At 50.7% G+C, this 13188-nt stretch overlaps 1 protein-coding gene across 1 annotated transcript in view; it reads left to right on the forward strand.

The window, feature by feature from the left end:
• Dnah1 (dynein axonemal heavy chain 1) overlaps window positions 1-13188 on the forward strand; it is a 63491-nt gene that overhangs the window by 26399 nt on the left and 23904 nt on the right. Inside the window, exons 27-45 of the mRNA XM_027389525.2 lie at window positions 48-188; window positions 688-851; window positions 1071-1184; window positions 1485-1673; window positions 1930-2035; window positions 2590-2703; window positions 3191-3340; window positions 3648-3734; window positions 3843-4029; window positions 5746-5837; window positions 6013-6167; window positions 8394-8571; window positions 9675-9869; window positions 9949-10068; window positions 10305-10463; window positions 10556-10663; window positions 11762-11902; window positions 12040-12200; window positions 12657-12814. Coding sequence (XP_027245326.1) covers window positions 48-188; window positions 688-851; window positions 1071-1184; window positions 1485-1673; window positions 1930-2035; window positions 2590-2703; window positions 3191-3340; window positions 3648-3734; window positions 3843-4029; window positions 5746-5837; window positions 6013-6167; window positions 8394-8571; window positions 9675-9869; window positions 9949-10068; window positions 10305-10463; window positions 10556-10663; window positions 11762-11902; window positions 12040-12200; window positions 12657-12814 — 2719 coding nt within the window. The remainder of the gene's footprint in view (window positions 1-47; window positions 189-687; window positions 852-1070; window positions 1185-1484; window positions 1674-1929; window positions 2036-2589; window positions 2704-3190; window positions 3341-3647; window positions 3735-3842; window positions 4030-5745; window positions 5838-6012; window positions 6168-8393; window positions 8572-9674; window positions 9870-9948; window positions 10069-10304; window positions 10464-10555; window positions 10664-11761; window positions 11903-12039; window positions 12201-12656; window positions 12815-13188) is intronic.

The raw sequence follows: 13188 nt of genomic DNA on the forward strand, positions 1-13188 counted from the left end.
TCAGGGCTGGCAGCACTTGAGTCAGTCTGCTCATGTCGTCTTTTCAGATGCTCAGAACTGAGTGGGTTCTGAACTGGCCAGGCCAGGTGACCATTGCTGGCTGCCAGACATACTGGACAATGGAGGTAGCCCAGGCACTGGAAGCTAACAACATCAGTAGCAAGCTGTTCCCTCAGCTCTCCCAACAGGTAGGTCTGAAGAAGATTGGGGCTCCCCTCATTCCAACACCCCACACCCAGTTCTCCTAGGAACATTTTCCTGCATCAAGCCTGGAGGAGGGTAAAGGTGAGGCCCAAGGAGCAGATCAGACTGTAGCACCAGCAAGAGGGGACCTAAGGAGGGCTATGAGACTGGGCAGGCGCTCCTCTCAGGTCAGTGAGGCAGTCACTAGGTTTTTCCTGTACTGTACCTTGGGCTACCCATGATCCATGCTTCTCGCCACACTCCAGACTGGGTTTCCAGCCCTGAACATACCAATGGCATTCTACACCACAGAGGCAGGTGCCGTGGCTGTGTATGTTCTTTGTATGTTCTTCCTTGGCCCAGTCCTTGCTCTCCTCCCATCTCAGAGCGGCAGAAGCTCCAGAATATAGAATCTCTCTGTGGCAGAAGCCTATACTCTGTGCAAGGGATGGGGGGCTCCCTATAGTTCTCAGATCTCTACAGTGATTTCCCCCATCCTTTCAGCTCAGTGACCTGGTGGCCCTGGTGCGAGGGAAGCTGTCCCGCATGCAGCGGGCAGTACTCTCAGCACTCATTGTCATTGAGGTCCATGCCAAGGATGTGGTGAACAAGCTGATCAATGAGAATGTAACCAATGTACATGACTTTGAGTGGATCTCACAGCTCAGGTGAGGTCATGGAGGGCTACCCCAGGGCATACTGGATGAGCTTGAGGGTGGGGATACTGTCAATCCACACAAGGCGTGCCCCTGTCCTCAAAGCAGAGAAAAGATGGATAGGGGTATTTTTGTGTCTTTATTCTCTAAAATAGTCCCCTCTTTTTAATTGTATACCTACTCAGTGGCCTATGGCCCCATGTCCAGAAGCCCATGTCCCTGCATTGCTAGGTACTACTGGACAAATAACGACCTGTACATCCGTGCTGTGAATGCTGAGTTCATCTATGGCTATGAGTACCTAGGCAACAGTGGAAGGCTGGTGATCACACCGCTCACTGACAGGTGAAAGCCCCTCCCCAGCTGGGTTTTGAGTAAGGTAAATGGGTAGCCCCAGGTAAGCCAGCCCAGTGGGTCTCTGAACAAAGCTTGTCCACAAGGCACAGAAATGGGTCAGGAGAAACTACACAGGTAGCTAACCCCAGGCTCCAGTCCTGGCCCTGGCAGTCAGAGCTGGCATACCTGGCCCTGAGAGGAGCAAGAGCTGCTGATCATGGGGAAAATGCCTCAGATCTGCAGAACACCCTAGGAAGGAGAGCACCCAGCATGGGTGTGGCCCATGCCCAACTCCTTTCACTCCCACAGGTGCTATCTGACCCTGACTGGAGCCTTGCACCTCAAGTTTGGAGGTGCACCAGCTGGCCCAGCTGGCACAGGGAAAACAGAGACCACGAAAGACCTGGGAAAGGCCTTGGCCATACAGACAGTTGTATTCAACTGCTCTGACCAGCTCGACTTCATGGCCATGGGCAAATTCTTCAAGGGTCTGGCCAGGTGAGATTGGGTGTGAGCTGGCCCAGGGAGAAGTAGGGGAGAACACTGACCAAGAGGAGTGTCACAAGAAACAGGGTGAAGTGACAGGAGCCAAAGGCTCCACTCAGTGGGCTAGGGTTGGAGCAGGCATGGGACTGTAGTTGAGCTGGTGGTCACCACTTAATGCTTCCTCCCCAGTGAAGTCAGAGGGTTGTTGGAAGGAGGTACCAAGTATGTGCTGAGTGCATGCCCTGCCCCAATGCCTTGTTTTACTTAGTGCTGGGGCCTGGGCCTGCTTTGACGAGTTTAATCGGATCGACATCGAGGTGCTGTCTGTGGTGGCACAACAGATCACCACCATCCAGAAGGCACAGCAGCAGCGCGTGAGCTTGGGCACCCTAGAGGGATGGCACTGCCCCCACCCATCACCCTGAGTGCTATGTCTAGAAGGGCTGTCTAGTCAGTTTCAGATCCCACATCCTTACCTCAGCCTGTGGTCAGGCAAAGGGAGTCCTGTCCTGCATCCTGGCTCTTATGGAAAGTCCAGGGCATTGACCTTGCCTGCGTTGTTCAGGGTAGCCAAGGATCTTACCTCAGGGACAAAAACTGAGAAGCTGACACACACCCCTTGAAGTAGTGCCCTAGGCTCTGTTCTGGGATGAGTTTGAGTAAATCCTAAGGGACCAGTCAGAACTGTGACTAGTAGATTTGGGGAAGTAGAAACTTTGTGGACACCTCTGGGAACTGGAACCAGGCCCTGGGAGCCCCTGGGAGATCACTGGGACCTAAGGTCTTAGGTCAGATCCTGGGAGATCTAACTCATGACCAGCAACCCAGCCTGGCTGACCTTTGATGCTATGTCAGTGGCATGAGGGAGTCCAGTTAGAGGAGGGGAAGATCTCTTTAATGTGGGACAACCCCTGTACCCCACATACAGGTGGAACGTTTCATGTTTGAGGGCTCTGAAATCCCCCTTGTACCATCCTGTGCCGTGTTTATCACCATGAACCCAGGATATGCCGGCCGCACAGAGCTGCCCGACAACCTGAAGGCAAGTTCAGGCCCAGGGTGACCCGAAGATGAGAGAGCCTGGTGACATCCTAGCCTGGACTCTAGGATGCTAAAGTTCTGATTCAAGAACACATAATTAGCTGCCTGGCATGAAGAACTGGGATTCCCTGTGGTAGCATTCCTGTCCAGGAAACCCATTGGACCACACCCAGCTATGGAGGGGAGGCCCTGGACTTGTCTTCCGGGCATGGGAGAAGTCTGGGATTCCTGTGGGGAGGGTACAGGACAGAAACTGCTAAGATGGGAATGTGAGAAAAATGGGAAGACAGGAAGTGAGAGGGGCCCTGTCCTGGAGGTGTTCACCAACACAAAGCAGCTATTTCTAATGTTAAGCATTGTGCAAACACTGCAGAATGGAAGGAAGCCTCAGTGTGGCAGGTGTGGCACAGAGGAGAGTCCAGAGAATGGGCTAAGTCCCTGGGTGGGGCTGTGCTCTGTCTGCCTCTACATGTGTGCTGTATGTCCAGGCCCTCTTCCGACCTGTGGCCATGATGGTCCCCGATTATGCCATGATTGCTGAGATCTCCCTCTACTCCTTTGGCTTCAATGAGGCCAATGTGCTGGCTAAGAAGATCACCACCACCTTCAAGCTATCTTCTGAGCAGCTCAGCTCCCAGGTAAGGCCACAACCTCAGACTGAAGCATTGCCATCTACTCCCACCTCCAGAGCTGTGCCAAATTCACCTTCTGTGAGGGAGGGATTCGGAATAGGCACTCCTATAAGCCCGAGGATCATAGGGACGATGAAGTAGAAGGTACCAAAGCAGCCCAAAGAAGGGGCACCTAGCCCAGGCTACAGTGTGCAGGCCCAGCTACAAGATGAGTGATGAGGCATGGTCAGGTTCCATGGGGGAGGCAGTGTTGACAAGGCAGAACACGGAGATGGACAGCACCCACCCATGTCTCTTCCTCTGGTGCCAACAGGACCACTATGACTTTGGGATGAGAGCTGTAAAGACTGTCATCTCAGCTGCTGGGAACCTCAAGAGAGAAAACCCCACCATGGATGAGGTGAGCTCTACCCACAGCGCTCCCACACAGAGAGGGCTTCAGGAGGGTCCCGGCCCTGGAGGGGCACCCAGCGCACAACTCTGAAGCCCTTGCCGGCCCCTACTATAGGAACTGATCTGCCTTCGGGCCATCCGGGATGTGAATGTGCCCAAGTTCCTGCAGGAAGACCTCAAGCTCTTTGCAGGTATTGTGTCCGACCTGTTCCCTACCATTAAGGAAGAGGAGACTGACTATGGCATCCTGGACCGGGCCATCCGCAAGGCCTGTGAGAAGAATAACCTCAAGGATGTGGAAGGTGAGCCCCAGCCCCCAGGGTTCCTGCACACCCATGGTGTCCCAATCTAGGAAGTGCTGGCTCCAGCCACCTTGGAGTCCAGGGCTGGAGACAGGGACAGGGCAATGCTGTCTCAGGGTCCCTCGCCACTGACCAAGGTATCCCCTGTCCTTACTAATGCTCTCCAGGGGATGGGCAGCATGTTTCTTTACCGAGTCCCCACAATTTAGGTCCTCTGCCCATGGTAGGACCTGTCCCAATCCAAGATCCCCTCTCTATCTAGCCTTGCTTCATCCAGCAACGGGTGTTTGTGGAGTGTCTTAATTAGGGTTTCTATTGCTGTGACAAAATCACATGACCAAAACTCTTTGGGGAGAAAAAGGTTTATTGTGTCTTATAACTCTCAGGTCACAATCCATCACTGAAGGAAGTTAGAGCAGGAACCTGAAAGCAAAAACTAAAGACCAACAAGGAGTGCTGCTTACTGCCTTGCTCCTGTGGCTTGCTCAACTTGCTTTTTGTTTCTTTTGTTTTTCTTGTTTCTTTTTTTTTCTCCGAGACAGAGTTTCTCTGTGTAGTCCTGACTGTCCTCAAACTCACTCTATAGACAGAGCTGGCCATGAACTCAGAGATGCACCTGTCTCTACCTCTGGAGTGCTGAGATTAAGGGCATGCACCACCACCGCCCAGCCTCAGCCTGCTTTCTTATAGCACCCAGGACCACCAGCACAGGGATGGCACCGCCCACAGTGAGCAGTCATCAAGAAAATGTATCACACACTTGCCCACAGGCCAATATGATGGGAATTTTTCTCAGCTGAGGTTCTCTCTTGCCAAATGACCCTAGTTTGTGTCAAGCTGACATACACTGGTTGAAGCTGTCCTCTCCTCACCTCGGCCCGGTCACCACACATTCATGTAGCTTACAGTTCTTGATTCTCACAGTTTCCTAGGACAGCTGCTCCTCCTTCTCCTCCCAGTACCTCCCAGAAGGTCCTTGGGGTGAGAACTCTCTGTGGAAGGAGTGTCTGGCCACACAGCTCTCCACTAGGGCCTGATTAATCAGTTGATTGGCTCATCTAAGCCCTGTGGGGCCCCTACCTCAGTGTTTCCTATGGCTTTCTGCTCCATGTGTAGTGTTAACACTTCCTCCCCTGGCCATCCCCTGCAGTTAGATCCAGCAAGTTTGTTAAATCAATCCCTGGGCTCTTCTCTTCTCCCACAGCCTTGGGTCAGCTTTGTCATCCCTCATTAATTGTACTCTGTCCCTTTGGAAGGGACCCTTGGGCCTGACAGAGCCACAACCACCTCAACCCCTTGGGACAAAGCAATGTGCTCTTTCCTGAAGCACCTGACTGACTGGGATGCTGGTCCCTGAATTTTACCTCACACTGGAAAGCACTTTCTTGGGCTGGTGCTCTCAGGAGGCTGGGCAATTGCTTCAGGGAAGAAGTTCATTCTGTGGCCCATAATGGCTGATCACCCAACCAGACAATGTTAGGCAATGGCTGTAACAATAATACCATCTGGCATCTAGAGAGCTTCAACTCTGTGCCCTATAGGCCCTGTGCTTGGCCCTCACCCGCTCCCACCTATGGCATAGGTGTCACTGCCTTCCCCACTTTGCAAATGAAGACCTTCAGGGGTTCAAATGTCACACCTAAGGCCACACAAGCCAGCCTCAGAGACATGATTCAATCCCATCCTCTAACCCATGTCCCCTGCCTTGTCTCCTAGGCTTCCTGATCAAGTGCATCCAGCTATACGAGACCACAGTGGTACGGCATGGCCTCATGCTCGTCGGACCCACGGGCTCTGGCAAGAGTAACGTAAGCAGAACCAAGTACAGGACCTGGGGTGGGGGTGTATCTCCAGCAAGGGCATCAGCCTCCACCTGTACTCCACTGGCCTCTGGAATGCCCTCCTGACTTCCTGTAGTCCCTAGCCCACTGCATCCCTGCCCTCTGAGAAGCCAGGAGGTTCACTTTCAGGTGGTGACTCCAGTGTTACAGAGTCCTGGCAGCTGCCATGACGTTTCTGAAAGGGCAGCCATCCATCAGTGGTGGTGTGTATGAAGCTGTCAGCTACTACGTGCTCAATCCCAAGTCCATCACGATGGGCCAGCTATATGGGGAATTTGACCTGCTCACCCACGAGTGGTGAGTGGCCCCCAAGTTGCTCCAGTGATGTGCTCTCAGACTGCCTGCAGTAGTAGTTGGGAATTTAAGCTCTCAGCAGGAAGCCTGTGGTTATATCCATCACTCCACTTCTTCCCTTAGTGACTTTCCTCAGTTACATCATTTGCACAGTGGTGACAATAATGGCAGTGTTGTTGTGGCAAGGAAAGGAACCTAACACATGAAATGTTCCGGGAACAGTGGCTGGCACGGATGAACGTTCAGCAACTGGCTGTCTTCACCCTGAGAGAGGCTGAAGGGGTCACTTCCAGGCTGTGTTCCAGGCTAGGGCATGTATTTTTTAGGGAGATGAGTGGGTATGGGGGAAGGACAACTGAGTGGAAACCTCCTTGAATGCTAAAACCTGAGGCTCTTAAAAACAATACAAAAACCAAAAAACCCCTGGATATCTTTTCTACTCTATTTCTCCAAAGCCTCCCCTCTCCTGCTGGAAGTATCCTCTTGTCTGTAGTGCTCCATAAGCCAGTAAGGGGTGGGCACTAATGAGGGGAGTCACCTTTCCTTTCCGATGTGGACCTGCTCTACTTTCTGTGTAACGGTCTTTCCCATGCCTACTCCAGACGCATGTGAGTGGCCATGGGGTCCACAGGTGAACCCGGGAAAATGTCCCAAAGCATGCTAAAGAAAACTTTATCAGGTATAGAGACCACTGGAGCATGGGCTCAGGGCAGGGGACAGGATCAGCTCAACTCCAAATACAACATAGGCCAGTGGGGCAGACAGTGGTGGGTAGAAAGTTTCTAAGGGGACATCAGGGGTAAGGGTGCTTCTGACAAAATTGACCTCACAGGATTCTTAAAATAGGACAAGTGGTCAGACCTCACCTGGAAGAGGATGGGAAATGGGGAACCTGAACAGGCGTTGAGGTGGGCAAGCGTGTGGGGCAAGGGCTTGTCCAAACTGACTTAGCAGGGCTGGTTGCTGATGCTGATTCTATGGGGAAGTGCACATGTGGGACCTCGGGGACTCTCAGGCTCTTTCCCTGGCATATAGAACTTGTCAAAACTGAGCCTTTATTAGATTCTGAAACAAAACTTGGCCCTCCTGCAGCTCTTCCCACCTTCCAGAACTCAGAACCGAATGTGCCTCTGCCTCTGCTGTTTACTTTCATTTACTGTGACTCCCATGGGAACTCAGCAGGGAGGGGAAGGGATACAAACACGTTTTCATTATACCATGTTACACTAAAAAAAAAAAAAAAAAAAAAAACATTTCCCCTATTATAATTTTAATGAGTGAAGATATGAAAGCTAAAAAGATGAGAACCAATAACTGCAATACATTGTATGTAAGTAATATCCAAAATAATTAAAGACACCTTTAAGGAAATCAATAGACAGGTCATAGATTAGTAAATACATTTGTATCTATCTGTGACCTTAGAGTTTTACTCAAAATATAGAACCCTGGCTGTACCCACCCCACCCCATCAGACATTTCACTTTGTATAGATTTCACTTACCTGAGATCAAATGCAATCTGTAAATATCAAATGGAAAGTTCCAGATATTCAGAATTCATGCATTTTAAATTGTACACCATTCTGAGAATTGGGAAGAAATCTTGTACTGAACCATTCCATCCCACCATGGGAAATGAATCTGTTCTTTGTCCAATGTGTCCATGCTGTTTACACTATCCCCCATTAGCACTTGTTAGCCATGTCAGTTATCACATTGACTCATGGTCTCACTGCTTATATTTAAATAACTCCTATTTTAACTAACTATGGCCCCATAGTGCAAACTTTTATTATAGTATCCTGTTACAATGGTTTTGTTTGTTAAGGTACCTAAATTATAAACCAACTTTCTCACACTTATTTATATATAGGATAAAAAAGCTTATATATACTATTATGTACTATACAGTTTCATATATCCATAGTACCAGGGTAGATGGGGGATCTTGGAATATATCTCTTGAAAATAAATCAATGTTTGTAAGTAAGAAACCTGTTTTTTTTTTCAAAAGTGACCAATATTTCAGTAACTGCTTAGCAAACACATCAAAAACTGCATTATATCGGTGTATGAAGCCAATATGATGAAACCTGTTATTAAACATAATTAATATATGCTCATATATTTTTTAAAGATAAGAGCCACGTTTCCCTGGAAGCCATTTGTACCCACAGCCTGTGTATGTCCCTGGCATCTACAGCTCTCTCCTCCCTGTTGGTTACAGGACAGATGGGATTTTCTCTTCCCTCATCCGGGCTGGGGCCATTGCTACTGACAGCAATAAGAAATGGTACATGTTTGATGGGCCAGTGGATGCTGTCTGGATAGAGAACATGAACACAGTGCTGGATGACAACAAGAAGTTGTGCCTCAGCTCTGGGGAGATCATCAAACTCACAGAGGTGTGCTGCCTGCCTACCCACCCAGTCTTTTCTGCAGCTAGTTGGGTCTGGAGACTGCACCATGCTGACCAGGAGCCTCGATGGCAGGATCGTGGGCCCAACCCCCAGCACCCCTCCCAACCCTGAATTCCCTCCTCTAAGCCATGTCCTATGCAGCTTCTGTCCAAGCCCAGGGTCATGACAGCTGCCCGACTGTTCCCTAGATTATGCTGCCTCACGTCTCCCAGTCGGCTCTATGTATTAGCCTAGTTCTAGCAATGTGTTCAGGGGCTAGGGACTCGGTGGCACAAACCTAGCCACAGGGACCTGCTTACTCTGTGTAGCTCAGCTCTTGAGAAAGCTGGCTATGTCCTGGCTATGAGAGCATTTCAGAGTGTACACTGCACTAAACTCCTGAGAACATGTAGCAGTCAGTGTGAGCATGTGTGTGTGTGTGTGTGTGTGTGTGTGTGTGTGTGTGTGAGACTAGAGCTCTGGTTTAGTGTTTTGTTGTTGTTGTTGTTATTGTTTGGTTTTCTTTTTTTAAAAAGATTTATTTATTATGTATACAACATTCTGTCTGCATATATGCCTGCATGCCAGAAGAAGGCACCAGATCTCATTACAGATGGTTGTGAGCTACTATGTGGTTACTGGGAATTGAACTCAGGACCTCTGGAAGAGCAGCCAGTGCTCTTAACCACTGAGCCATCTCTCCAGTTGTTTGGTTTTCGATATAGGGTTTCTCTGTAGCTTTGGAGGTTGTCCTGGAACTTGCCCTGTAGACCAGGCTGGCCTCAAACTCACCAAGATCTGCCTGCCTCTGCCTCCCGAGTGTGACTAGAGCTCTGATGCAGAGCACATATGTCCTATCAGGTTTCCCAGGCCTCTAGGAACTCCACCCTGGCCAGAAAGTCCAGAACTCTGCAACTTTGACTCTCCCCCAGGGCTCTGTGGATGAAGATCCAAGGATCCCTGAACCTCAACCCCTGCCCTGATCTACCCTGTGACTGCCCGCAGAGCCTCCTGGCAGGATGGGCAGGCAGCTCTCCAAAGCTTCATATCCCTTTCCCCTACTTGGGGGTAGGTAGATGACCCTCTCACATGTTGTATTTTGACACCAGGCAATGACCATGATGTTCGAGGTGCAGGACCTGGCAGTGGCCTCACCAGCCACAGTATCCCGTTGTGGAATGGTATACCTGGAGCCCAGCATCCTAGGGCTCATGCCATTCGTTGAGTGCTGGCTAAAAAAACTCCCTTCCATAATAAAGCCCTATGAAGAACTTTTCAACACCCTCTTTCTCAAGTACCTGGAGGTAGGTGAGGCCACCCAGCCAAAGGGTAGTAGCGCACTGTCACCACCAGCCATGACAGCCTGGTGCTTGTTTCCAACAGAGTTCCATCTCATTCATTCGAATTACAGTGAAGGAAGTGATTGCCTCAACCAACAGCAACCTGACCATGAGTCTCCTCAAACTACTTGACTGCTTCTTCAGACCTTTCCTACCCAGAGAGGTACAGGCCAAGCAGTGGGGCTGCAGACCTGGTCCCTCCCACCCCCTGCTCTCCTTGCTCAGCCGCAAAGAGCCTGTGAATTCCACCTCCAGCTTCCTGAAAGAACTGGGTTGACACCCCACAGATCATGAGCCCATCCCATCCAATGAGCTGTAGGGAAACAAACTACATGATATGCCCACTTAGGCTTCCCACTACTGCCCGACTTAGCCTGACACTGTCCCTTTTGTTCCCAGGGTCTCAAGAAAATACCCTCTGAAAGGCTGAGTCATATTTCAGAGCTGATAGAACCCTGGTTCATCTTCTCACTGGTCTGGAGTATAGGGGCCACGGGGGACTATGCCAGTCGCATCACCTTTAGCCAGTGGCTAAGGATGAAGATGACATCAGAACAGGTAAGAAGTGGTAGGACCGAGAGCCAGGTCTTGGGGGGCCAACAGCGGGCTACCCCCTGGGGCTCACAAGGCTGCTCTCTGGGTCCTGATAGGTGAAACTACAATTCCCAGAAGAAGGCCTGGTGTTCGATTACAGGCTGGATGACGCTGGGATCAGCAGCACTGAGGAGGAGGAGGAGGAGGAGGAGGAAGGCAAACAGGTGGCCACGGGCCTGCCCAGGAAGGAGAGAGGGTAGAACCCCACCACCTCAATGAATAATGGCCACTTAGAGAAAGCTACATTGATAGCCACCAGGTCTGAGGCTGTTGGCTGTTTCTGTCACCACCTGGAATTTTACAGTCTACCAGGTGTTAATTATTGTGTTCATTTTACAGACATGGGGATTGGCACACAAAGCAGTCATAATCAGCTAATCAGCCGTAGAGCTGAACTTGAGCGTGGCATTTGGAGGCTTTAGAGTGCCTCACTTCCCAGACAGATGTTTCTTCTGTGTTGATTATGAGTCCAAGGACCAGCCCTCTTTTCTAGTTAGCAGCCCCCATTTTCCCTGGAACCAAGCTCCCTAAGGGTCCAGGAGCATACCTGGTATCCTGGTTTAGCATCCCCTTCTTAACTGTCAGCCAATCAGAGCTTCTGAGTCCACTATTATTCCAGGATCAGAGCCCCTAAGCCCCAGAAGAGGGGACAGAAAGTCACTATGTAGAGTCCCGCTGTGGAACTTCAGGGTACATTTGGGTCTAAGTCAGAACGGCTACCAGTGGGACGTGCTGGTTTGGCCAAAGTGAGCCCTTCCTCAAAGGAGTTTTGCAAGAGCCATGAGTAAGGGAATTCATGAGGCAGGGACAGTGAGGAGACAGTATGAGGTGGCTTCTCTGGATCCAGTTGTCAGTGCCCTGGGTTCTGGCATCCCGACTCCTTGGTTAGCCTAAAAATAAACAGTGAGCACCTTGGCCTTCCTGGGTTATTCCATTCCCAGAGCATCTTCTTGCCAAGATCTAGGGACTGGTTGTGTGTAGGAACACCACCACTGAGCAGCTGCAGTCAGGGAGCCCCCATCTGCTCAGCTGTGTTCAGAGAACCTCTATTCCTGGTGGTTTGTGTTGGGTGCCTCCCATCCCATGCAAAGAGCAGGCACAGGAATTCCTACCTCTGTCAGAAGTAGCCCTTCCCCTGGGTGTCCTTGCCAAGACCCAGCAGGACAGTATCTCATCCTCTTGCTGTACTTAGCAGTGGGGCCACAGCCAGGCATGGAATGGGAAGGGATTTCAGACCCACCCTGAACAAGATGTGGTTCCAGGTTGCCTGGGTAAAGTGGATGGACTCCTCGACTCCCTTCACCATGATGCCAGACACCAATTACTGCAACATCATTGTGCCCACCATGGACACCATGCAGATGTCCTTCCTGCTGGGCATGCTGATCACCAACAACAAGCCTGTAAGTGCCACATCATGCCCTGTCCCAGCCGACCCAAGGATCAGGTTAGGGCTTGTCTGGTCTTCCACATCAGCAATGGTGGCTCCCTCTGCATTAGCCCTGTGTGTGCCCTACCTTCCGGATCCCCACTCTCCCAGGTGCTGTGTATTGGGCCGACAGGCACAGGAAAGACGCTCACCGTCTCCAACAAGCTTCTCAGGAACCTGCCACTGGAATATATCAGCCACTTCCTCACCTTCTCAGCCCGCACTTCAGCCAACCAGACCCAGGACCTCATCGATAGCAAGCTGGACAAGAGGCAGGACACCTCTGGTTCCTTCCTCAGCCTCAGTGTTCCCAGCCTAACTGAACCAGCTGTCTCACCTCTCCCCCACCAGATTATGCTTCCAGCTTTGTCTGAAATGAGCCAGCAGAAGCCAGAAAACCCTCTAGGGGTCCTAGGTTGCCTTTCAGATCTCTCCTTGCCTCTTTCAGGATCCTCTTAGTCTTCCTATGGGGCTTTTACTGGCCACTAAGGCAGGGCTGGGGACTACCTTAGAGGTGACTGTTATCCACCTTTCTGGGAAGTGGGACTCTTTTTAAAGGCCTCAGATACAGGTCAGCTGGACCCAGATGTCCCAAGACAGAGGGGCTGGTCATGAAGTTTAGCAATTTAGAGGAGGCTAAAATTTAGTGAGGTGCCATTCGGCTGCCTCTTAGATTCCCAGAGGACCTGGTGTCCATGGGTGCTGGGCTCACACAGTCCCTCCCACAGGCGAAAGGGTGTGTTCGGGCCACCCCTAGGACGCAACTTCATCTTCTTCATTGATGACCTGAACATGCCAGCCCTGGAGACATATGGTGCACAGCCACCTATCGAGCTGTTGCGCCAGTGGATGGACCATGGTGGCTGGTATGACCGAAAAATCATCGGTGCGTGCTATGCCCGGGCAGCGGGGAGTGGGCTACATGTGCTGGGTGAAGAGTACAGTAGATGCAGGGATAAAGACCATTTTAGGGGTTCACAAAAGTATTTCAATTCCTCTTGAAACTGGAGGGAATGAGCCGTTAGGTCAAAGAAAATTTTGGTGCCTGTTAATACATTCTTTTTATCTCAGTACTGTTGTAAATTACATTTTTGGGTACATGTGTGTACATGTGTTTGCATTAGTGTGCGACATGTATTTGGGGGTTTATGGTGAGTATCTCCCTTGATCACTGTCCACTTAACTGAGGTAAGGTCTCTCATTGAACCCAGAACTTGCTGGCTCAGCATATCTAGCTAGCCAACTTACCCCTGTCTCTAC

The sequence above is a fragment of the Cricetulus griseus genome (assembly GCF_003668045.3).
Source record: "Cricetulus griseus strain 17A/GY chromosome 1 unlocalized genomic scaffold, alternate assembly CriGri-PICRH-1.0 chr1_1, whole genome shotgun sequence".
NCBI lineage: Eukaryota > Metazoa > Chordata > Mammalia > Rodentia > Cricetidae > Cricetulus > Cricetulus griseus.